This window comes from Montipora capricornis, chromosome 10 (genome assembly GCF_036669925.1).
Source record: "Montipora capricornis isolate CH-2021 chromosome 10, ASM3666992v2, whole genome shotgun sequence".
NCBI lineage: Eukaryota > Metazoa > Cnidaria > Anthozoa > Scleractinia > Acroporidae > Montipora > Montipora capricornis.
Window position 1 is genome coordinate 60,208,873 of NC_090892.1, and position 25,000 is coordinate 60,233,872.

At 41.0% G+C, this 25,000-nt stretch overlaps 3 protein-coding genes across 3 annotated transcripts in view; 2 read left to right on the plus strand and 1 right to left on the minus strand.

Annotated features, from left to right (window-relative positions):
- LOC138021488 (ALK tyrosine kinase receptor-like) overlaps positions 1-1,324 on the plus strand; it is a 3,735-nt gene extending 2,411 nt beyond the window's left edge. The window contains exon 3 of the mRNA XM_068868372.1: positions 1-1,324. This exon is cut by the window's left edge and continues 50 nt beyond it. Coding sequence (XP_068724473.1) covers positions 1-780 — 780 coding nt within the window. The 3' untranslated portion in view covers positions 781-1,324.
- A 2,372-nt stretch (positions 1,325-3,696) lies between these two features.
- On the plus strand, positions 3,697-20,256 carry LOC138021113 (tyrosine-protein kinase receptor-like). Its single transcript, XM_068867983.1, has 3 exons — positions 3,697-3,791; positions 15,206-15,326; positions 19,427-20,256. The coding sequence occupies exons 1-3, from the start codon at positions 3,756-3,758 to the stop codon at positions 20,254-20,256; spliced, it is 987 nt and encodes a 328-aa protein (XP_068724084.1). The 5' UTR covers positions 3,697-3,755.
- Positions 20,257-21,817: 1,561 nt separating this feature from the next.
- Positions 21,818-24,502, minus strand: LOC138021626 (beta-3 adrenergic receptor-like). Its single transcript, XM_068868549.1, has 2 exons — positions 24,351-24,502; positions 21,818-23,057 (listed from the first exon to the last, which is right to left on the minus strand). Exon 2 carries the CDS (start codon positions 23,025-23,027, stop codon positions 22,104-22,106), a length of 924 nt encoding a protein of 307 aa, XP_068724650.1. The 5' UTR covers positions 23,028-23,057; positions 24,351-24,502; the 3' UTR covers positions 21,818-22,103.
- Positions 24,503-25,000: the final 498 nt, after the last annotated feature.

Here is a 25,000-nt window from a genome sequence, read left to right on the forward strand (position 1 = left end):
ACCAATAACAAGAAATACCATGGCACGTCCTTGGAGGGGGTTTTGGTGAAAAAGGGCCTTCAAACATGGCTTGTCCCTGTGACAGGAAAATATATATTCGAACTTTGTGGTGCTTCAGGGGGAGATCATCCACATTATAAGACTGAAGGGGGGAGGGGTGCCAGGATACGAGGCAGCATTCATCTCTTGCAGGGGACGCAACTGACAGTATTAGTGGGACAAAGTAAAGTAAATAATGGTGGTGGTGGGGGTACATTTGTTGTATATGCCGCTGATAACAGTCCTTTGGCAATTGCTGGAGGCGGAGGATCGGCTGATATTGTAAACGGGGATCCGGGACAAAGAGGGAACTTGGGCAGCATTAATTCGGGCGATGTGGGAGACGGAGGAAATGTATGTGTCTCGGTATCAAGGGTCAATTCCTTGGTAGGGACGGGAGGCGGAGGTGGTTTTACCACTAATGGTCGCTGCTTTGAAAAGGGCCTCTGCAATAAGCCCTGTCCCAGCAAAGATGGGGGTAAGGCGTTTACTGCTGGGGGGCAGGGAGGGTACAATAATAAAATCCAGTGCGAGGGTGGGTTTGGAGGTGGCGGGAACTGTGGGGGAGGGGGTGGATACACTGGCGGGGGTGTGCAAGTTTCTGGTTCCGTTAAGAATTTTCATCTCCATTCCGGAGGGGGAGGCTCATATGTGCCAAGTGATAACTGGACTGTTGTTTCCGGTGATTGCTCAGTGGGAAACGGTTTTGTTACCGTTGAACTACTGGCCATAGCTAACTGATTTGAATAATCTAATTTATTATATAGTCAACAGAATATCGTCTTTCTGATTGGTCAATGACGAATCCATCATAAGCCCAATAATGCACGCATTTTGCTCGGTTCTCACCTATGACCAATTAGAGACATAAGCCACTTTTTTGTTCTTACCACATTTTGACATCATCATTGATTACTGAACAGACACTAGGCAACATGTAATCTATTTGTTAGGCAGAGTGCAATACGGAAGTTACTACGGAAGCAAAGCAATGAAGTAATTCTCTACGGAAGAGGAGAAAATAAATAAAAATTGTATAAACGTGCTCGCACATTTCGCAATTTAAGATCTCTCACAATGGTTTGAAAGTTCTCAGTGAAATTGCACTCGCCGCGAATCACAAAATGCACTCACGTTCATACAATGTCCTATACTGATAGCTGAGCTTATTAGAAATACATGAAGGGGGTAGTTTCTGAAGAAACTGTGGTGCTGCGTCGGTGAGGAAGTAGTATACAAAAATTTGGTTTTATCAACGGAGTTGATAAATGTAAATTGGCCACCGTACAGAGATTCTAAAAGCTGACGTTTCGAGCGTTGGCCCTTCGTAAGAGCGAATCGAGGAATTATGGGTTACGTGTAGTTTTTATAGTGGAGTGGGAGCTACGCTATTGGTGGTAACATGGCAACGTGAAAATAGGAATATATTAATTAAATGAAAAGCGTTCGTTAATACCGTGAGGATTAAGGGTGCCGATTTGGAAGATGAGTTTTTGCTCTAGATTCTTGCGGCTTTCCGTCGTACCTAAATGTAGGGAAAGGCCGCAGATAGCCATGTGTTTTTTGGAATGGTTAGGGAGATTAAAATGAGGAGCGACTGGCTTCTCAACATCGCGAAGGTGTTCGCGGAATCGGTCACCTAGTCGACTACCTTTCTGGCCAATGTATAATTTATTGCATAACGTACAGGTTATGCAATAAATGACATTTGCGGAGGTACATGTGGACGACCTCCGGATTAGATCACCGTTGCTCTACCGACTGAGCTACAAGGCCAGACGGGAGCAGACCGTGGGAGTTTGAGGCAGTGTGGCCCAGTGGTTAGGGCGCTTGCCTTGAGATCCGTAGATCCCGGGTTCAAGACCCGCTCTGGCCACTCGTTGAATTTGTTCCTGGTAGTCCCTGGTTCAACTTCCCAGCTGCACTTGTAAATAGCCAACTGGTTTGCCTCCGGCCAGTTGGGATTCTTAACAGTTGTTGTTGTGTTCTGTCGTTTCGTTGATTGTGTTTCATTGGCCCTGAAAAGCCCCTATGGGGAGCGGTCAATTAAGTATGTATGTATGTATGTATGTATGTATGTATGTATGTATGTAATCGGCTCGGCCCAAGCCAAGTACTAAGTGCAAGTGCGTGTTGTCTAAGTAGCGTGTGTATGTATATATGGAAAGAACTCAAGTGAGGCCATCGCTACTATTGTTAACCTGTGATCAGGCGTTTTTTTTTTTTTTTTTTTTATAAAGGGCGGACGAGGCGAGAGGAAAAAAAAAATAACGCCTCTTCCCGTGAGAGACATAAAGGGATAATAGGGAGAGGGCATGATCTCAGGCTATACTATTGTGCATGTGATGGATGAAGAACCTTCCTATTTTTCCCGTTGCCATGTTACCACCAATAGCGTAGCTCCCACTCTACTATAAAAACTACACGTAACCCATAATTCCTCGATTCGCTCTGACGAAGGGCTAACGCTCGAAACGTCAGCTTTTAGAATCTCTGTACGGTGGCCAATTTACATTTATCAACTCCGTTGATAAAACCGAATTTTTATTAGAAATACAGCTTGAGTTAGATTAACATTTACTGTCTCAATGGGGATACTACCATAATAGGAATAATTGTCAATATAATAATCGATTCATGAGGGAGACACCCAAAGGATTCAGTATTCGGATTTAAATATGTACTTCGTAAAGAATCGAATAGTCTAAGTGAAAATGTTTTAATCTAATTAGTTTCGACATTGAAGCTATAGAATGACTTTAAAAAAATTTTAGTGACATATTAATTAAAGATTTCTCAAGCCAGATGCAATTTTCCTATCCTGCCCTTACATTGCATTTTATTCTTTTTTTTACGTCTATATCGTTGGCCGAGATTACCACATGCGCTGAGTTTTCAGGTCACGGACGGCAGTACATGCGCAGTAGGTTTACAACGCAAATTCGAGGGATGTGACTCAAAAAACGCCATGAGCTTAAACTCTCCATTAAGACATTCACACGCAATTACCTGCAACCTCCTCTTCGGAAACTGTACATCCTAAAAGTGTATATTATTGGATTCAAAGCAGAATTAAGCAAGCCTAAAAAAATTGTTGCCCTACACATGTGCTCTGAAACTTTAATGCTGCCGTCACTACACCTAATAGTTTCAGCGATTACTGATGGAAGCCAACACAGAGCCATGGTACCAACGAAGAGGAAAATAGCTTTCGCAACTTCCTGCTCCCTCTTGCGCGCCTGTATGCTGGTCTCGGCAGGCTGGAGAAGTTAATAAACATGCGTATATACAAACACAGCATCACAAACAACAAAAAACACCCAAGGCCTGTGAAAATAAATAAATGATAGATGAGACGTTTAGCTGGATTCCAACAAGGTATGACTATAGAGCTGATGACTGATGCAGTAAGCCAGATAAGAAAAATATAGGTTTTTGTAGCGGCTATACTAAACACTGTTTCGTGTCTTAGGGGCATTTCCAGAACAATGTACCTCTCAATCGTCAAAAATAGAACCGTGAAACACGAAGCATCGACGGATAGGATAAGCATCATATTGGCTGCGATGGAGTAATTTTGGTCCTCTTTCACCCAGTACTGTATAACCCAGATGGGCTCAACAATAAGACCGACAACCAGGTCTGCTGCAGACAGGTTCACAACAAGCCAGTTCGAAATGGTTCGGAGATCTCCCAATGGATCCTTGTAGACGGCTATGATCACTAGAAGATTGCCAATGCTCGTTACTGAGGTAAGTGCAATGGCAACGCCCATTTCGATAGGTGTGACGTTTGTCGGTAAAAGGTCAGCTGTGTCATTACTGTGTTCTACCATCTTGGGACAGTTGCTTCGAGGAATGTTCTCCTGCAACAAGATTAAGAGACTACAACTGAACGGTTTTCAAGCTAATTTTAAGCCCCGTGCAAACAGATGCATCGTTAATAGAGCGAGTTTCAATCGAGTGTCGTAAAACCAAAACCAAAGTAATTACTTTGGCCAATCAAAAACGATGGAGACAATCCAGTAAACCAATCAAAACTGGAAGTAATTACACGCAGTCGACACAAAGCGCGGAAAAATGTGCACGCGCGAGCCACTATGGGTTTTAGTTTCACTTCTGATTGGTCGAAAAAATGGCGCGAGAACGTTAAACCAATCACTGAGTGAAGTAATGCAAAACCAAAGTAATTCGCTAATTACTTTCGACACTTAATTGAAAACCGCTCTAGAGAGATTAAGCATCGCGTTTACCTGAAACGGAGAACACTGAACTGTGGTCTGCTGCTTGTCATAAAAGCATGAAAATTATGATATTTTAACTCGTCTCTTTTTTTTGAAAGTTACTTGATACCTGCTGCTAGCACAGGAAGAAATGAGCTCATATCAAACGAGTTTCTACCATTTTTGGCAAAACGCAAATTTTAGTCCAACGTTTGCTGTTTGCCGTAAACGTGACTCTTAATCTCTCTATTCTCCACCAACAAGGCCGCGGTGACGTCGTGTAAAAACACTCTACGTGTAATTGTTCTGCATTTCATTGTTTTGCAGCTTCTGTGCTGCATGCTATAAGCGTTCTAAGAGGCTTTCGTGAAACACCTTCGAGTAAAATTCTTTAAAAAAGGCAGTATCATATGAACAACTTGAAAATTCTCCAAGAGGAACGTTGGATTCCCTTTGTTTCAAAAAAAAAAGAATTAAAATTATGTGCAAAAATGCTTTCAAAAAGACAAGGAATGATAAGAAAAGGATGTCTAGAACACACCCGTAAATCGAACTTATCAAGAAAATCGTGAAAAAGAAATTTTTCTGAGTAACTAAATTTCCCAAAGAAAACTTGCTAATGCGGTTAATGTACGCAAATGAATAATTGATAAGCTTCTGTGTAGCGCGGCACACGGCCATATTATGCAGTGAGTAAGAGTGGTCAATTGACTTGCCTACTAAGGAGGGTTTTTTTTGCATCTAAGCCCGAGGGACGTATATAAACAAAGTTGACGTCACATAAAGAACAATAACAATGCGCATGTGCAGGATCTGACTTCTGATGGGTAACATAAGAATAGTCTCAAAACTGCCCACTCCCCGCCCCCTTCCCCCCTGTTTCGCTAAGGATTGCCTGAATGCTTCAAAGGGTCGCCCGACCCCAAAGCGAAGGGAAAGGTCCTGGGAACGAGGTTGAATATGATAAAAAAAAGTTGTGCTGAGGGGATCACATCCCCGCAATGCACTTAAACTTGACTAGGTTTAAGATCCTGTTATCTTTCCGTCACTTTTTTAGCATGAGAATGTTGACATTTGAACTGAAAAGATCGTTGCCTGTTGGTACTCAACAGAGACTGTTATCATTCATTGTTGGATTAATTGAAAAAGGTTGTTTTACTTTGCACACCTATCAATGAAAAGGTAAAGGCAAAACACAAAATAATGAAAAGAATCGCCGCTCTCGTTTTGACATGAAAAATCATGTTATACACTCATGGATCAATTTTTACTTGATTAGTAAGAACCCACCGCTAAAGGGTATTAAATACAGTGTTGCACAAAACTTCACTGGCTTTTTCTAATCCCTTACGTTTGATACACCTTTACTATTCCGTGTTTCTGCGTGCATTAATCTGCTCTAAATGATGCTACGACATTAATCTCGTACCCAGATCTCCCACGGTCATACGGAACGGAGATCTGGTAAAGACTTTTCTATCACTGCGCATGTTCGTACTCTCTGTTGTGATTTTGGGTGATTTTGCGGAATAAACATGGATTTCGCGAGTATTCTTGAAGCGATTCTTTTGGGTAGAGGACAAGGAAATCTTAACCTTTAAGCCGAAACAGAAAGAAGCGCTACCGTGTGATTGTTTTTGAAAGATCGAGATTGTTTAATTGTCGGAGCAACTGCACAATCACTGAAACGAGCGCTTAGGCTTAATCAATGAACGAGTGCTATTTTCTTCACACGATCTCGTGCAAAGTGTAGTTAGCCAAACCGTAAATTGAAAGCTAAAATGTTAAAGAGGGTTTAGGCCGAATCACTGAAACGAACGTTTAGGCTTAATCAGTAAACGAGTGCTATTTTCTTCACACAATCTCGTGAAAAGTGTAGGTACGTTCTAATTCGCTTCGCTCAACCGAACGTAAATTATTTTACCCTTCAATTCCCGTAAATGATCAAACAAACAAGGAATATGGAAGGATTCGTAAGCGGATCCGAATGCAGTTTAATAGTTTACATACACTCTTCTTCTTCTTATCCTTAACATATACGCTTTACAATAAGCAAAAAGCGAACGTTAACAATAACGTATCGATCTCTCTCTCTCTCTCTCTTTCTCTCTTTCTCTCTCTCTCTCTCTCTCTCTCTCTCTCTCTCTCTCTCTCTCTCTCTCTCTCTCTCTCTCTCTCTCTCTCTCTCTCTCTCTCTCTCTCTCTCTCTCTCTCTCTCTCTCTCTCTCTCTCTCTCTTTCATCCTTTTGTTTTTGTTTTTGTTTTTTTGGTATTTGTAATCCGCTAGGTCTTTACAATTTCGTATAATCCATGTTCTTTTTCTTTAAAGTAATAAGCAGATACAGGATACTAGGAAGCGATAAACAATACAGAAATAAGACCTACAGCTACCTAAATTAAAGCCCTAGAAACTTTGTTACTTGAAGCCTGTTATCAAGACTTTCCTCCACGTACATATCTTTGGCAGGGTCCGCCTTCCACCCGCCATGCAACTTCAACAGTCTCTCCGAAACTGAATTACCACTGTGGCGAACAACGGATGTTATCCCACCCGATCTTAAGCTATGAAGCCCGTACTCGTCCGGGTTGAAACCAAGATGTTTTAAGGAATCCCTCAGGATTTCTCTACATGTAGTGTAGGAGATTTTTCCATCCTTTAGAGTATAACTAGAATTACTTCTATGAAAAACCAGAGGCCTAAACAAAGACAGATCACTTTTATCGTGAATACCACCTAGATTCATATACCTTCTTAAAACACTAACAGGGCAGTATGAAGTTCCCGATGCACTTATATAGACATAGTTACCCTCCCTATAAACATCAGTCTTACTACGAGGCACAAAAATCTTTATGTATTGACTGTGAAATTCGATATGGTTGGGTGAAATATTACACAACTCATTATACCGAAAAAATCCGGCAAAAGCTAACGAGCATAAGGCAGCTATCCTAACATCTTTCAAATTAGCATCTTCCTTATTATAAGCGTCTATAATATCTTTAATAATCTGAGACGAAAAAGGTTTCTTCTTGACAATTAGTGTAGACTTGATGCGTTTTGCCGACTCAATTAAATTCTTACAAAATTCACTATATCCAGAGGATTACGGTCGAAGCTAGGCACAAACGAGTGAAACCATTTAAGCGCAGCATGAGCGTGGATTAAAGACGCGCTTGAAGCACAAGACTGATGGCTTTCAAATAAATAAAGCGATACTGTGCTTACGGAAAAAGGCAGTTGAGCGCTTAATTTCTCACTCTTACACCACTCTAAAAACCTTTTGATGACCCGAAGGTAGGCTTTAGTTGTAGAGTTCGCCCGGGACTGTAACATCACGATCACGATTTGGCGAGAATTTGGTGAACACGAAAACAGGAAAGGTTCCCAAGCTCCGCTTGAACTAAGTATCTGAAATTACAAAATAAGAACACTTCGAAGTAAAGCGGGGTAAAACCCATGCAATTCATAATTCTTCCCCTCGTGAGAATAGTAATATATTCTATTCACTTTTATAAATTAAATTGAAATCATTCCAACTACAAAGAACACTTCTATGTACCTATTTTTAAATTTCAAGAATCTCACTTCCATGCAAATTCGGAATAAGATATCTTGCCAAACCGGTTTTCAACAGTGATGTCAATGTTGTGCCCAATTCAAGTACTTTGGGAATAGAACGTTTGATTTTGACAGTTCCCATCGTGCAGCAACCAATCAAAATCGACATAAAACCACAAACTAATTACCGTTGGTGGCTGCGGTTTAGTTTTCTCACGCGTGACTAGTTTCTTACTCGAAACACGATATTTCTAGTGTTCACAGTTTTCGGATTTTCTTTCAGCTTTAGGATATGCGAGTCAATCAAGGCATTCAAGGGACAAATAACGGCTACGATAGCATATTTTGGATAATGAATCCACGATCATGCAAATACGAACAAACTTTCGGCACAAGTTGAAATATCAAAGATTTGCGGCATCCAGTTAGCAGGACCTGAACAGGCTCCAATTATAAAATCTCCGAAAATCCAGATTTGCTGTGGATTGTATTGTGCAAACCTCTAAATACTCGCTCGAATTCACAGCCTTCCACCGCCAGCTTTGTTTTCGTAGCACTCCTCGCGCTCAAAACCGGTTTTGTGGCCACTCGGGTGCACTATCGCCGTTCAACCAGTGAAGTTGAGTGTTAGATTGTTTTTACTCGGAAAGAACTGGCACTAACTATGAAAACCAATCAGCGACCGTGTTCATAATCACACATCATGGAAGTGAGATTCTTAACCGCCGTGACCTTAGCCTCTCCGCTTTAACCGCTCCCTCCTCGCCTCATCTCCTCTGGCAATCAGGGTAGGTGATGAGATGGCTCTAACCGAAGTCTTCATAGCAATTTTTCTCATCTTTGGACACTTCCAGCAAGTGTTCTGTTTGAATCGAGAAAAAAATACCAGATTCTTCAAAGGAACAGTACTAACTCAACGTCAACGTGCACTACACAGGGATGTTTTGAAGAAAATTCGCACTTTAGGGCCAATTCAATGTGGGCACGCGTGCTTGAGTGAGAACAACTGTGTTTCCCAAACGTACTGTCAAGATCAGGACATAGGAAAAGGCGTTTGCTTTCTTCATACCAGTGTAATTCAAGAGGAACAGTTGAATATTCTTGTGCGAAATGACAAATGCACATATCAACAGTACGTCAATTTTCACGTGAGTAATTTTTGTTATTCATGCACTAGTGAGTCACAGAGTGCAGGCAAGAAACTGATCTGAAATCAAAGTATGGATGACAGCAGATGCAAAGCGCCTTAAGTTATCTTGTAAAACAATATAACCCACGGAATAGAGAAGCGATCTTCCCACTTATCTGGATAATTTAAATTAAGCAATTGTCACTTATGAACACCAGACTCCTAAAAGTATATACGTTTATTTCATTCAATACTGACCCCTGTTTCAATTTGGGACGTTTCGATTAACTAGTATTAGGGACCTCACGCAAAGATGACGACGAAGCCAACGAGAACGTTGTCTTAAAATATTATTTCCCGTTATTGTTATAATTTCGCATGATTTCGTTAGGACCCCAAGTCGTTCGGAATGGAATGTGTTTATCAACTTTGCGGGAATAATATTGGCATGAACGGTGTGGTTGTTTGGGAAGAAAATGTAAAAATATTTCGTCAGGTTCTCACGTCCTCTACACAACCTTGAAATTAGTCAATTCACGACGTTGTCAGGACGAGGACGACAAAGAAATGTACCAAAATGTAAAATGCACGCGCAGGGCGTGCAGAGTCTTTAATTTGTTCACTAAGCCTATTGTTTCATTTGTGGCGCTTTCGTAGCCCCCGCGGTTGTCCTCACTGTCGCACTTTGTAATAAAACTGTCACACTTTGTAATACCTGTCGCACTTTGTAATAACACTTGTCGTATTTTGTAATAAAAAAGCTGTCGCACTTTGTACGAAAAACAAACCATCGCACTTTGTAATAAAGAAAGTTGTCGCACTTTGTAATAACATGATGATGGCAAACAGCCGAAAACGTTTGGTTTTTTAACATTTTAATTTTCAAAAATTACCTTGTAAATAGCATATTTGTAATAACACTTGTCGCACTTTGTAATAAACTTGAAATAGATGGTCGGAGGACAAGTAAACCCAGTAATAAGTGTCATCATCGACAACGACAACAATCATAATAAGTGTTCACATCAACTTCTGGCTTCAAGATCTTTCTGGGGAAGTACAACTCTTTATATGCGTACGACCTCGATAGAGAGAAAGTGTCTACGCCTATGACAGGGAAAGTCGTTTAAAATATGGGAGTTAATTAATTGTTAGTAAAAATAATTAGTTTCCCCTATACCCCACCCAAAATTAACGACACTGGACCAATCAATGTACATGAAAACTTAGGGAGCTGGCCGCTGCACCCGATTAGGATGACCGCTGCACGTCAGACCCTCTTTATTGGAAAACGGAAATTAAAAACAAAGCGAGAAACATACGAAAATGAATCTGCCGCCCGCCAAGAAAACCCCTGAGGGGAAACCTGGTCCCTCCCGCAAGCAGATCCAGACTCTATGACAATCTCGAGGGAGTAAGATTGCTAACTACAGTGTAACTACTCGACAACATAAAATTGTGAACGAAAGACCAACGTACGTAATGAGACTAAAAAGATAAAAAATTGACTGTGCGAGAGCAGCGGCACCTAACTGTCGACGAACTAGCCTCGTTACCATAGTATCTGTCACTTGTCTAGTGAACCGTGAAAACAGTAATTTTCTGCTAATCTGCGAACTGCAGAAAATATCAAAAGGTGTCCTTCAGGCAAAACGTGATCGTATAAGCAAAATATTTTGTAAATTTTACTACTAGCACAAGCAACTAGAAAACCTACGATTTCGTTACCTGCGAGGTATTACTTGAGACAAATACAGAGATATTACTTGATTTGTATTTATTACCATGAATAAGCTATACTGTATTTCATAAAACCAAATGAAAGTCACAACCTCAGAGCGCAACCCGGTGCCACAATCATTGTCATCATCATCATTATTGTCACTATTATTTCCGCACTAAAAAGTTTTTTAATGCATATCACGTCATTGTGCCACGATGACCACTTCTAATGAATGTTGTGGAAATTTCGAATACGCTGGAACCTACATGAAACGGCGTCATTCATAATAATGAGAAACTGAAATGCGACATCACAAAGTGTGGCCCAGGTAACATGACAAAACTTAAAGAAAATGCGAACAAGAAAAGCAAATATTATTACAGTACAATGATACTAACAAAACATATGAGTCTCAGACGTTCATGTTCAATTTCAATCTTCTATGTAGTTTAGTATCCTACTTAATTGTTTGGCCAATATATGTCCATGATGAGGAACCATCCAAGACCTATATAACGCAGGATGAGCCAAGCATTCGCCCACTTTTTTTTTGAAATTATGCGCCTAAATTGAAGCACAGCACCGTTAGAAGGCCCAAACGTGTTGAGGATTTTTTTGACGCTGACTTTTCCCGCTACACCGAGACTAGAGAAATAAATACGCGGCAGAACCTTCAAAGCCGGCCTTTGGGTTATATCTTGAAAACGAGTATTAACGTTGCATAGTTGATTATAAACGTGGCATCTGTGGTTAGGCCCCGAAAGGTTTGAAGAAAGTAAGACCTGATCAATGATTATGGTTAGAATTTCATTTGGAAGCCTATCCATGTGACAGGTCAAATCGTCGAAGTGATTGACCATTCCGACGCTGTCATCTCCAACAAAGCGGATCTCCACTGGTACAGGGGATTTGTCTGTAGGCACTGCCGACGCCTCTTCTCTATGTTTGGCGGGCACCACCTCCGCCTCTTGGGAACTTAATGAATCACCATCTTTTTCTTGGTTACATTTGTAACTTTCTTCCAGGTGTGACTCTTCCTGAAGAGCTGAACTGAAGTCCCACCTTCGACACCTCCGTGCTGCTCCGCATAGTGTCTCACAAGGAGGCAGCTGCACTCTCGCATAAGGTATGCTCGCAGACGGAGAAATCAGTGTGGTGGCATTATGCCCCAGAGTTGAAACAACTAAAACGTCAATGTTATACAAGTCTGCTGCCGTTTGTAAAGTTATTTGGTCACGACAGGTACCATCCGTTGCCATTGACTGCAAGTACTGTGACCAAGGCACGCCTGCATATAGTTTTAAAGGAAAGCCGTCGGTGTCAGTTGGATTGTTCTCCAGCTATTCTACAATCTCCTCACGGACTTTTTCCGGCGATTGGTGTATACCCAGGCGATTTAACCAAAAACACGGCGTTCGAAACTGACAGTTTCCATCACCTGGCGGGTTATGCATCAGAGTTATACTCATGTGGGCAGTTAAAGATATCATCAATTTTTTCCTAAGCTCTCGCAATCCCTGCTTTTTCTTGCTTGTGTTCCCTGTCTGGCGTTTCCGAATGCTCGCTATGTTTTCCACCGAGATCCACTCTTCAATTTGTTCGTTAGAGTTCGGCGGCACAAATCTTACTTTATATATGTCATGATTCTTTTTACTCTTCTTAACAACGGTGTCTTTAACCACAAATCTCTTTTTTGGTGGGAGGCTAACCCCTTTTGCGGTCTGTAACGGATCAAAACGTTGTCTTTGAGTTTAAAGTTTTCAGCGTTGTGGAGCCGTTTGTGCTGTCTCATCATCCGATCGTTAAGTTTTGCGCTATAAAGCTTATCTCTGTCCCGTATTTTTTTTACATTTTTCCTATATGAAGCCAGTTCTCCTTTTCTTGGTGCGCTAGTAATTACATCATTACCATCCGAACTTCCACATTCCAGAGACGCCTTCACTAATAGATTAGATTTCCGTCCGTAATAGATTTCAAAAGGAGATTTCCAGCCAAGCTCTTCCTTGCATTCGTTGTTCAAAATCGGATTGTAGTCATCGAGATTTGCTTCCCAATGAAGTCCCTTCTTCCCCAGAGTTACCAAGTCGTACATAATCTTTTTTCTCAATTGTCTATGCGATCTCTCTATCTTTCCCTGGGAATGCGGGTGGTAAGGCCTCGACTTAATTAATTTTATCTTTAATGCCTTACAAAGAGGTCTAACTTTTCCTTCAACTCCGATCCACGGTCGCTTTGCGGAAGGCGATCTGGTGGACCATGTTCTGCATAGGTCGCTTTGAGGGCTTGGGTAACATGATGACTTGCTTTCTTTTCCAGTGGGCGCAGCCAAGAATACCGGCTAAAAACAGCCATTATGCTCAAAACATATCTGTACACTCGCCCGTCGTGTTCAACAGCATCTTTGCGTAAGTCCATGAGATCAACTTGATGTTGAGCTCGAACGGATTTTGCGGTAACTGGTCTTGGCGTAGCTTTATTGGTAAACTTGACGTTATGAATGCAATACTTTATTTTGCTGTTTGTCTCTCTCAGTATATTTCTCTCGCTCAGACCTACGAAACCAGCAGCAGCTCGATTTCGCAGCTTTTTGCATCCACCAGACTATGCGTCATCAAACGTTTTTGAGACAAGACGCGATATTGGCCGTTTTTATACTAGAGACGCATAATTCGTCTGGGACGAACTTGGGCAAACATTTTTTCTGCGTCTGTTAAATTCGTCTAGTATAAAGACGGCCACAAGACGCATTATGCGTCTGGACGAAGAATTTATTTTAGTGCGTCTTCGAAGACGCACTAAACTGGAAAGTTCGTCCAGACGCATTATGCGTCTAGTGCCCGTCTTTATACTTGACGAAATTAACAGACGCAGAAAAATTGTTCGCCCAAGTTCTTCCAAGACGAATTATGCGTCTCATATAGTTCGTCCCGTCTTTACACTAGACGGATAACATGAGAGACGCATAATTCGTCTGGACGGATTATGCGTCTCTAGTATAAAAACGGCCATTGCTGACTTCTTTACCACCTTTTTGTCATCAAAGTGCAGGGTTAGGGTTGCTTGAGGCCCAAGATGGAAGCGATCACGATTTCGCCAATAACGCACGACGGCATTCTTTTGTTCGCGTGTACGTTCTGCTACGGGCGCGTTAAATTTTCCTTCATCGGATTCAGCTATGTACAGCATGGACCAGTTTTCTCTACGTGGACGGGAACTTTTCCCACTCTTTTCATAATCAAAGTTTTCAGATTCATCGACAAACTTGATGCCTACTACAGACGCCATTTTCTCAAAGCAGAACAGCAAAGCGGTCATTAAGTCATTACAATTGACCAATCAGGTGTCTTTCCTAAAATAGCCTCGCAGCTTGACTACGAGCGAAAATTAGATTGAAAAAGTTTATCATGGGAAGAGGCCCATGTAAGGGGATGTGTTCTCTTACCCTCATAGTCTCTTATTTCAAGTTTATTACAAAGTGCGACAAGTGTTATTACAAAGTGCGACAGCTTTTTTTATTACAAAGTGAGATGGTCTGTTATTACAAAGTCCGACAGCTTTTTCATTACAAAGTGCGACAAGCGTTATTACAAAGTGCGACAGGTAATGCAAAGTGTGACAATTTTATTACAAAGTGCGACGATTATTACAAAGTGCGACAGTACATTGTCCGATCGTAAGGTCCCTATTAATACCTAACGAAACATATTCTTCGAGCTCCAAGATGCACGTAGAACGAACATCATTACCCTTGTACTGAGATGTTCAAATTTTCATTTCAATTGAACGTCCTTTGTACGCGATTTTCTCCAGGGCCCACTCTCGTGTCGTGTCGCGTGTCGCAGGTCCGGTATAAGTTGTCCTGAATTCAAGATATTGGAAACTAAAATCCTGAATTCAGAAATGCAGAAATACAGAAAGTATTCTAAACATCCATAAAAGCTGACCTTGGGCCTAATTAGGCCTAAACAAAAGTTCTTAGGCCTAAGGTTAGCTTTTATAAATATAAATACGAATATTAAAGAATATGTGCCGGCAACACACGACACGCGCCAATTGGACTATCTCGAAACGTTCCCCAGGAAAGAAACAGATTGTTTCCGACTGGACTTGGGAGTCATCCGAGCTGTCGGCGTGATCTTGACAAAAATCTTCCTTTTGTTACGAAATTCTGAAACAAAAGTTCTCATTTTCAAAATTTCCCGAAGATGCATACCATAGACATCTTTCAAAGTTCGTATCCTTGTCATTCGTAACTGAGATGGCGTAAAAAAAATCACCCTGGCATTTCTTTCAACTAATAAAGTAGGAATCAGCGGTCTTGAGAGGTTCCCTTTGAAACCTGTGCTTTTAGCCTGCAGAGCAAGACGACCGTTCAGAATCTATGCTTTCAAAAGGGAAATTATAACACAGAGGACAATTAAACCCGCACTTAGAATGTTTCAAGCAATGTTTGCAAATATGAAAAACATATTCATGAGAATGGATTTTTTGGTCAATCTGTCAATATTTGTTTTTCCGGTTTTCGCACAGGAGGCCTCGTGTACTCAGAAATGCAATGGTAGAGGCAGGTGTCAATTTGATTATGTAAAGAGACGTTACTCTTGCAATTGCGAGGTTCCATACAATGGAGAGTACTGCGAAAACACTCAAGGTATGGTGAATGCCTGACGATATAGCGAAAGCAAAAAAGATAAACTTTATGATAGTAGTTGTACTTTATAACTGGCATTTTCTTTACTGGACGATTTAGCATAAGTAAAAGAATATGACATTCCCCTTTAAGTTTTAAAGATGAGTTGAACCCTGCTGAGAAGTTAGGAATTAATGATGTTAGCTGAGGGGCGGGGCGGGGGGGGGGGGGGGAGAAGGGGCTGTAAGGCCATGCCACCCCTTGTCCTTGGTCCGTTTACCATTCAATGCGTTTCCTTATTAAGGGTTCGTCGGGGAAAAAAAATGGAAACAAACAAAAACAATCGAAAGATAGAGGTTATCCTAGCACATATCTGGACAATTTGAGCAATTATATCTGCATAATTATAGACAGCTGAAAAGTTCAGGCGGCTGCAACGGCATTCGATCCCATCACCTCTGTGATGCCTGTGTATTGCTCTACCAACTGAGCTACGGAAGCCACACGGTTGGGAGCAGGTCAATTTGTTGGCCGCATGAATTGCTCAGGTGTCTATAAAACGCAATTTCTTAAATTATCCAGATAGGTGCGAGGATCACTTTTACCTTTCATCACTCTCAACCCGCATTTCAAATAATACACATTTTCTTCAAAACAAAAACAAACAAAAAAAAGTAGCAGAAGGAATCTAAAAAAGACAGTTTCAAGCTGCACAAAGAGTCGAGTAGCTGGGGGAAGAAACGAGTAAAGTGTGTTAAGAGGGACTCAATGGGGTTAACCGTCAGCCGTCAAATGGCCCAAAACTTAACCGTCAACTGTCAAAAACGGAATATTTTTACCGTCAACCGTCAAATGAGCGAGCCAAAATTAGCCGTCAAATTTCTCAGATATCCTTAAACGATCGAGACCGATTGACTTAAATGGGGTCAAGTCATGCTGTTAATAATTGATCGTTTTAATATATCACAGAAATACATATTTTTACTTGTAGTCTCAAGTAAAACCGGCTAGCGACAGAACTGACTTCCGTCGGTTAACACTTCCGGTGTCGTAATACGTCCAGCGGTAAGGGAGGTGATGTAATTACGCTAATAATACACATAGTTGCCATAGTTGAAGACCAATAACCTTATTTTTAGTGAACAAATTTTTAGTGAACAATCTTTTTATTAAAACTTACAGTCAAATTTGTGGTTTAAATTCGTGTGATAAACGTAATTCCGAAAAATTAACCGTAAACCGTAAAATGCCCTGAAATTTTATCGTCAACCGTAAAAACCACTTATTTTTAACCGTCAACCGGAAAAGACACCCCCCCCCCCCCCCCCCCCCATTGAGACCCTCTGTTAACATTTTTCCTCCCACGTTGACAAAAAGGCTCTCATGTGGAAGCCGGAGTGTCACGTCTAGTCTGGGGTTGTAGGTTCAAACTGAAAACTGTTAGGGCAAAAATTTAGATTAAAGGTTTAAATTTTTTTCCCAAGTCACCACCTTTTTCATATGTTTTTTTTGGAAAACTCAAAGATATATGTAACACTCTTCCATTCGTATTTAAGCCGTATTCAAACTATACAACTCCTAACTTTGTTGCCTCCTGCTATTTTCCGAAAATCTATCCCGTAATACTTTTCCGGGTAGCCACAGGTAGCCCAATGAATACTACAATATATGTCGGTCCGACGAAGATAGACGGAGTAAAAAAGAGGACGGCCTAAAAGCTTCAAAAAACTATCTAACGGACATCATTTGGCCATCCTCTTTTCAAACGAAAACTGCACAAACTAGGCAAGCCGGATCTCAAGGCAAGCCCCCAAACCACTGGGCCGCACTGACTCTTTGATCACAACAAAGTTGCGGTACCATAGATGCCATTCAGAGTTTGTAGTTAGAGCTTGGCACATTAACGCCGCCGGCTCTGCCCCTGTGATGATGGCAGCCTTTTACCTGACACCTATTTACACCTTCATACTGAAAAGCATTATTATCAATGAGATCGCCTTTTTTCCTTTCTTTTTGGAAAATTGGGGAAAAATTAAGATGACTCAAGTGATAGCTTTAATTGGCTCACCCCTGATGAAGACACTAGACGGGAGTGTCGGCACGTCGGGCCATTTTAAGCTACATCCAGCAGAGTAGCATCACACTATGTCTAATCGTAACCTGGTTGCAGTGTGAACCTAAGGAAATCTACTTTAGTCTCCCCTCCTTTGAACGAAATTTAAAATAAACTTCAATTTCGTCCACTCATATATGAAATGAATCATATGTTGAATGGCGGATATGAAATCAAGTAAAGTTATGATCCTCGCAGTTATGAACGCAACTTCACTTCATATATCATTCGATATATCATTTCGTTTATTGATTCATTCAGCACGGAAACAATTGAATCCACAAATGACAGTTGGTTAGACCGTCGCACCGGTATCGCGAGGTCACAGGTTCAAACCCCGTTAAAGTCCTGAATTTTTCAGGCTTACCTGCGTAATTGTTAAAATTGCGTTCATAATGCGCCGATCAAATCGAAACTTCAACATCCCCCCACACTCCGGGCAAACCCCGGGCATTTGGTTATCTTCTGTGCCCGGTGAGTGGGAAATTTGACCTGTGCCTGTGTGGGGTGGGGAAAATTGAACCGGAAGTGTTAGGTTTCAAATATATATATTTTTTTGGGGGGGGGACGCTGAAGTCGCTAACAGCTATAAAACACGTTTTTGGACAAGGTGGAAGAGTTTAAAGAAAGAGATAAAGCATTTGTGGACGATTGGCTTACAAAAAGGGACTTTATTAAAGAGGACAGGAGCCGACAACGATTGTTCTTTAGTAGGGTATGAGAGACAAATCCGACGATAGTGTAGGGCACGATACCAAGTCTTGAATTTTTCAGGCGTCTCTACGCGATTGCTAAAATTGTGCTCATAACTGCGAGGATCAGACTTCTTTTATAATGGCGGCAAAATAGAATATTCTTCTGTTTTAATGCAAAAAAGCCTTTCTAGCCTCGCTACGACAAGCAAAATTCCAAATAATATTTCTTTCAAAATGAGGGCAGTAAGTCTAATTAACATAACTACAAAACAATGTACAGGAGGTCGCCATTTATGAAAGTGGTCTATAGCTTCACTTGATTTCAAATCCGCAATTCAATATATGATTCATGTCATATATAATTTCGTTCAACCTTACATTACCTGCAATAGACGTAAACGTGACTTGTAGATTAAAGACTTAAAGAATTGTACACATGACATATTTATAATCTTACATTACTTGTACTAGATACAACTTACAAGAAGGTAAAAAAGTATAACATAATAGATTTAAAACCATACATTACTTAAAATAAACATACCGGTAACTTACAAATAAGACTGTGAAAATATAACCTGTCTTAATCAAGGCCAGTGCTCTTTCAGCCAAAAGAAACAAAAAGTTCATTGCAAGTGTCATTTGCCCTGGATAGGAGATAACTGTGAAACAAAGATAGGTATATTACAAGTACAAGGAAAGCTTACGTTTTTTAAAGAAACGTTGGCCGTGTAGCATTTGTATTTCAACAGACTTAACTGATTAGAGTGTAATGTGAAGTACTAGTTTTCTACCCCATATGAACCATGTGAGCGTTCGCTCTACTAATTGGAATGGGTCCACACAAGGACAGAGAAAAACTCTGGCTAGGGCCGGTGGGAATTGAACCCACGACCTTTAGGTTAGAAGGGTTACGTTATTACAAACGTTGGCCGTATAGCACTTATATTTTACTTATATTTCAATTCCCACCGTAGTCAGTGTTTTTCTCTGTACCTGTGTGTCCCCATTTCCATTAGGAGGTCTAACGCTCAAATGTTTTATATGGGGTAGAAAACTAGCACTTCACTTTACACTCTAATCTGTTGAGTCTGTAGGTATATTACAAGTTCGTTAGCAGCTATTGAAAAGTAATAAACAAGCGACGGTGGTTAGCTCAAACGGAATTTCCTTAATAAACTCGTCAGCAACGATTGCCTCTTTGGAATTCAAGAAAAGCGACATGAGCAGTCTTGAAAGCGCATAGCAACTACTAAGAAATGTTTTCTAAATTTTTACTGAGAAATATGTGTATTTTTTTGTGTGTGTCATAGATGTCCTCTTTAAATTTACTTCTCTCGGAGCCGACGGAAGAATGGGACCAACCAATAACACGAAATACCGTGGCACCTCCTTGGAGGGGGTTTTGGTAAAAAACGGCCTTCAAACATGGCGTGTCCCTGTGACAGGAAAATATATATTCGAGCTTTGTGGTGCTTCAGGAGGAGATCATCCACGTTATAACACTGAAGGGGGGAGGGGTGCCAGGATACGAGGCAGCATTCATCTCTTGCAGGGAACGCAACTGACAGTATTAGTGGGACAAAGTAAAGTAAATAATGGTGGTGGTGGGGGTACGTTTGTTGTATACGCCGCTGATAACAGTCCTTTGGCAATTGCGGGAGGCGGAGGATCGGCTGATACTGTAAACGGGGATCCGGGACAAAGAGGGAACTTGGGCAGCATTAATTCGGGCGATGTGGAAGACGGAGGAAATGTATGTGTCTCAGTATCTGGGGTCATTTCCTTGGGAGGGACGGGAGGCGGAGGTGGTTTTACCACTAACGGTCGCTGCTTTGAAAAGGGCCTGTGCAATAAGCCCTGTCCCAGCAAAGATGGGGGTAAGGCGTTTACTGCTGGGGGGCAGGGAGGGTACAATAATAAAGTCCAGTGCGAGGGTGGGTTTGGAGGTGGCGGGAACTGTGGGGGAGGGGGTGGATACACTGGCGGGGGTGTGCAAGTTTCTGGTTTCTTTAAAAATTTTCATCTCCATTCCGGGGGGGGAGGCTCGTATGTGCCAAGTGATAACTGGGCTGTTGTTTCCGGTGATTGCTCAGTGGGAAACGGTTTTGTTACTGTTGAACTACTGGCCATAGCTAACTGATTTGAATAATCTAATTTATTATATAGTCAACAGAATATCGTGTTTCTGATTGGTCAATAACGAATCCATCATAAGCCCAATAATGCACGCATTTTGATCGGTTCTCACCTATGACCAATTAAAGACATATGCCACTTTTTTGTTCTTACCACATTTTGACATCATCATTGATTACTGAACAGACACTAGGCAACATGTAATCTATTTGTTAGGCAGAGTGCAATACGGAAGTTACTACGGAAGCAAAGCAATGAAGTAATTCTCTACGGTTGAGCAGAAAATAAAGAAAAATTGTATGAACGTGCTCGCCCATTTCGCAATTTAAGATCTCTCGTAATGGTTTGAAAGTTCTAAAATTGCACTCGCCACGAATCACAAAATGCACTCACGTTCATACAATTTCCTATACTGATAGCTGAGCTTATTAGAAATACATGAAGGGGGTAGTTTCTAAAGAAACTGTGGTGCTGCGTCGGTGAGGAAGTAGTATACAAAAATTTGGTTTTATCAACGGAGTTGATAAATGTAAATTGGCCACCGTACAGAGATTCTAAAAGCTGACGTTTCGAGCGTTGGCCCTTCTTAAGAGCGAATCGAGGAATTATGGGTTACGTGTAGTTTTTATAGTGGAGTGGGAGCTACGCTATTGGTGGTAACATGGCAACGTGAAAATAGGAATATATTAGTTAAATGAAAAGCGTTCATTAATACCGTGAGGATTAAGGGTGCCGATTTGGAAGATGAATTTTTGCTCTAGATTCTGGCGGCTTTCCGTCGTACCTAGATGTAAGGAGAGGCCGCAGATTTCCATGTGTTTTTTGGAGTGGTTAGGGAGATTAAAATGACGAGCGACTGGCTTAGATGCATCTTTGTCATTCTTCTCAACATCGCGAAGGTGTTCGCGGAATCGGTCACTTAGTCGTCTACCTGTCTCGCCAATGTATAATTTATTGCATAACGTACGGGTTATGCAATAAATGACATTTGCGGAGGTACATGTGGACGCCCTCCGGATTAGATCACCGTTGCTCTACCGACTGAGCTACAAGGCCAGACGGGAGCAGGCCGTGGGAGTTTGAGGACAAATCGGCTCGGCCCAAGCCAAGTACTAAGTGCAAGTGCGTGTTGTCCTAAGTAGCGTGTGTATGTATATATGGAAAGAACTCAAGTGAGGCCATCGCTACTATTGTGCATGTGATGGATGAAGAACCTTCCTATTTTTCACGTTGCCATGTTACCACCAATAGCGTAGCTCCCACTCTACTATAAAAACTACACGTAACCCATAATTCCTCGATTCGCTCTGACGAAGGGCTAACGCTCGAAACGTCAGCTTTTAGAATCTCTGTACGGTGGCCAATTTACATTTATCAACTCCGTTGATAAAACCAAATTTTTATTAGAAATACAGCTTGGGTTAGATTAACATTTACTGTCTCAATGGGGATACTACCATAATGGGAATAATTGTCAAAATAATAATCGATTCATGAGAGAGACACCCAAAGGATTCAGTATTCGGATTTAAATGTGTACTTCGTAAAGAATCGAATGGTCTAAGTGTAAATGTTTTAATCTAATTAGTTTCGCCATTGAAGCTATAGAATGACTTTAAAAAAATTTTAGTGACATATTAATTAAAGATTTCACAAGCCAGATGCAATTTTCCTATCCTGTCCTTACATTGCATTTTATTCTTTTTTTGAAGTCTATATCATTGGCCGAGATTACTACATGCGCTGAGTTTTCAGGTCACGGACGGCAGTACATGCGCAGTAGGTTTACAACGCAAATTCGAGGGATGTGACTCAAAAAACGCCATGAGCTTAAACTCTCCATTAAGACATTCACGCGCAATTACCTGCAACACCTGCCGAAGCTCTGGAAACGAACACCCTAACAATGGCTCTTCGGAAACTGTACATCCTAAAAGTGTATATTATTGGATTCAAAGCAGAATTAAGCAAGCCTAAAAAAATGGTTGCCCTACACATGTGCTCTGAAACATGAACGCTGCCGTCACTAGACCTAATAGTTTCAGCGATTACTGATGGAAGCCAACACAGAGCCATGGTACCAACGAAGAGGAAAATAGCTTTCGCAACTTCCTGCTCCCTCTTGCGCGCCTGTATGCTGGTCTCGGCAGGCTCGAGAAGTTGCTGCCGAATTCCTTCTTTGATAAGCGCTTGGTTAAAGTTTCGAATGATAATGAACATGCGTATATACAAACACAGCATCACAAACAACAAAAAACACCCAAGGCCTGTGAAAATAAATAAATGATAGATGAGACGTTTAGCTGGATTCCAACAAGGTATGACTATAGAGCTGATGACTGATGCAGTAAGCCAGATAAGAAAAATATAGGTTTTTTTAGCGGCTATACTAAACACTGTTTCGTGTCTCAGGGGCATTTCCAGAACAATGTACCTCTCAATCGTCAAAAATAGAACCGTGAAACACGAAGCATCGACGGATAGGATAAGCATCATATTCGCTGCGATGGAGTAATTTTGGTCATCTTTCACCCAGTACTGTATAACCCAGATGGGCTCAACAATAAGACCGACAACCAGGTCTGCTGCAGACAGGTTCACAACAAGCCAGTTTGAAATGGTTCGGAGATCTCCGAATGGATCCTTGTAGACGGCTATGATCACTAGAAGATTGCCAATGCTCGTTACTGAGGCAAGTGCAATGGCAACGCCCATTTCGCTAGGTGTGATGTTTGTCGGTAAAAGGTGATCTTTGTCATGACTGTGTTCTACCATCTTGGGACAGTTGCTTCGAGGAATGTTCTCCTGCAACAAGATTAAGAAACTACAACTGAACGGTTTTCAAACTAATTTTAAGCCCCGTGCAAACGGATGCATGGTTAATAGAGCGAGTTTCAATCGAGTGTCGTAAAACCAAAACCAAAGTAATTACTTTGGCCAATCAAAAAGGATGGAGACAATCCAGTAAACCAATCAAAACTGGTAATTACACGCAATCGCCCCGAAGCGCGGAAAAATATGCACGCGCGAGCCACTATTGGTTTTGGTTTTGGTTTCACTTCTGATTGGTTGAAAAAATGGCGCGAGAACGTTGAACCAATCACTGAGTGAAGTAATGCAAAACCAAAGTAATTCGCTAATTACTTTCGACACTCAATTGAAAACCGCTCTAGAGAGATTAAGCATCGCGTTTACCTGAAACGGAGAACACTGAACTGTGGTCTGCTGCTTCTCATAAAAGGATGAAAATTATATTTCAACTCGTCTCTTTTTTTTGAAAGTTACTTGATACCTGCTGCTAGCACCGCAAGAAATGAGCTCATATTAAACGAGCTTCTACCATTTTTGGCAAAACGCAAAGTTTAGTCCAACGTTTGCTGTTTGCTGTAAACGTGAGGCTTAATCTCTCTATTCTCCACCAACATGGCCGCTGTGACGTCGTGTAAAAACAATATACGTGTAATTGTTATGCATTTCATTGTTTTGCTGCTTCTGTGCTTCATGCTATAAGCGTTCTATGAGGGCTTTCGTGAAAAACCTTCGAGTAAAACTCCTTAAAATCTGAATTGTTCCTTGTTTCTGCTTCGGTTTAGAATTCTGTTTCAAACAAGTTTAAGCAGATCTTCGTTTTTTGGTCCTGGTTTCCGTTTTCGTTCAGACTTGGTTTCAGTTTCTTAGAAGTAAATTTTTTGGGGTAAAATTTGTCTGTACGTTGCCGCAGTAAAACGTTCTTTAAATTTAACTAAATGGTGAGTTCAAAATAGGTTCAAATCACCTTCACATCTTGATTGATAGAACAAATGAAGATTGACAATATTTAATCAAGCTACGGTGGCAAAACTAAGCTAATTTTATTGCTGAACGGAAGTGAAACAAATTTAAATATCGAGTTGTTGACCCGTGAACAGATGAATCAAAACGTTTGAAATATTACCAAAAGGTAAGGTTATAAAGTCAAATAAAAGTGTATAAATAACAGTACTGAGAATAGCCTTTCATTTAGAATAACATATGGCGTCTTAGGCCATACAGTATCTGCAAATCGATTGAGAACAGAACGGGCAAGGTTTGGCCAGTCCATATAATTTAAGACAGTACCTGATTTAAGTGCCAAAAGCGTCGCAAGGAACGAGTCCTGTGTATGTAATATGAAATTTCTCCCCACTGAAAATAGGTGCAGAGCCTTAACTTGCCTATTTTGTGATGTGAGCAATTGTAAATCTGAGTTGGCGGTGGCACTGAAGGTTCGAACACGCCGTGACAAGTTCCTGGGTATATTGCGTGATAGCGGAAGTCTTCCATTCAATAATTGGTTTGATATAGTTTCACGGCTCTCAGTTTTCTTTGGGACTATTTTCAGGTCTAGCGTTCAGCCCGTTTGTTCACCCAGACTGTCACGTGTTTTCGGTGTCAAGGAAGCGAGAAAAAGAGAGGTCTATTGCGAATTTTATGAAATATATAAATGTTGCCTACCTCTTACAGTAATGCCTTGATTACTTTTACACATCACTGAACGATTTCTTTCAAGTCACTAGCCGCACCAGGCCGTTTCTAAACTGAAAATGCTCATTTTAAATAACGTTCGAAGTGGTGAAATTTTTTGACGATTTTTCTTCAGGTTTTCGCTCAAAAATTGATGATGCAAAAGAAAGTTCCAGTAAAGCTTAACCAATAATAATAATCATCATCCTTTCTGTGTTGAATACCTCACTTAAACTGAAACAGGAAACTAGGCGATATGCATAAGA